We start from the raw sequence: 727 nt of genomic DNA, 5'->3' as shown, positions 1-727 counted from the left end.
CACTCGACCAGGCCCAGGACAAAAGTTCCCTCATGAGGAAGTTCATGCAGGAGCCTTTGTTTGTGGAGTTTGCAGATTGCTGCCTGAGGGTTGTGGAGCCCCCTGAGAAGGAGAATATTCTGCCAGAGTGAACTGCTGTGGGAACATTTTCTGCCCTCGAGGTTTCCCCCCTGGGACAGAGATTTGCCAGCAGCCTGTGCTGCTCAGTCTCTGTTGTTTCTGGGGGTTTGGTGGCTTTGCTCGTGGATGTCTGTGCTCTGAGTTTCAACTCAGAGTTGATACATAGAGACAGACTCATGTTGGACAGATTTCTGGACACTGGGGTTCAACTTTCTGTTGGTACAGAAATACTGGCAACCATGGGAAATGTCCCAGTGAGAATATTAAATACATTTGCATTTTGTTTAACCCACAAACACTGGAGTGTTTCTGTTAAGGGCACTGGGGATGTCAGACACACCTTGACAGGGGATTGAGCACTTTATTTAAAATGGCTTACACAGAGGAGCTGAACATTTCCAAGACTCATGAGGGACAAAGGGACGGTACCAAGCACCTCTGAGGAGGCCCTGGGCAGGGCAGTGGTGTGCAGGGAGCTCTAGCAGTGTGTGGCAGCTGAGATTTTGGTCATAAAGTAAGAGCCCAGTCTTGCCCTCCCTGAGCCATCAGCCCTTAGTGCCACAGTTGGCTACTCCCTTGGTCAGTCAGAAGTGTTAAAAGAACACTC

The 727-nt window shown here is 49.8% G+C and overlaps 1 protein-coding gene across 1 annotated transcript; it reads left to right on the top strand.

Annotated features, from left to right (window-relative positions):
- Window positions 1-3: 3 nt before the first annotated feature.
- Window positions 4-131, top strand: ZNHIT3 (zinc finger, HIT-type containing 3; the record flags this gene model as incomplete). Its single annotated transcript, XM_009079121.1, has 1 exon — window positions 4-131. A coding segment is annotated over one exon (128 nt), but the record flags the coding sequence as incomplete, so codon positions are not given.
- Between the last annotated feature and the right edge of the window lie 596 nt (window positions 132-727).

The sequence above is a fragment of the Acanthisitta chloris genome, unplaced genomic scaffold, assembly GCF_000695815.1.
Source record: "Acanthisitta chloris isolate BGI_N310 unplaced genomic scaffold, ASM69581v1 scaffold43627, whole genome shotgun sequence".
Classification (NCBI taxonomy): domain Eukaryota; kingdom Metazoa; phylum Chordata; class Aves; order Passeriformes; family Acanthisittidae; genus Acanthisitta; species Acanthisitta chloris.
Note: the sequence above shows the minus strand (reverse complement) of the source record. Positions and strands in the feature narration are given on the sequence as shown.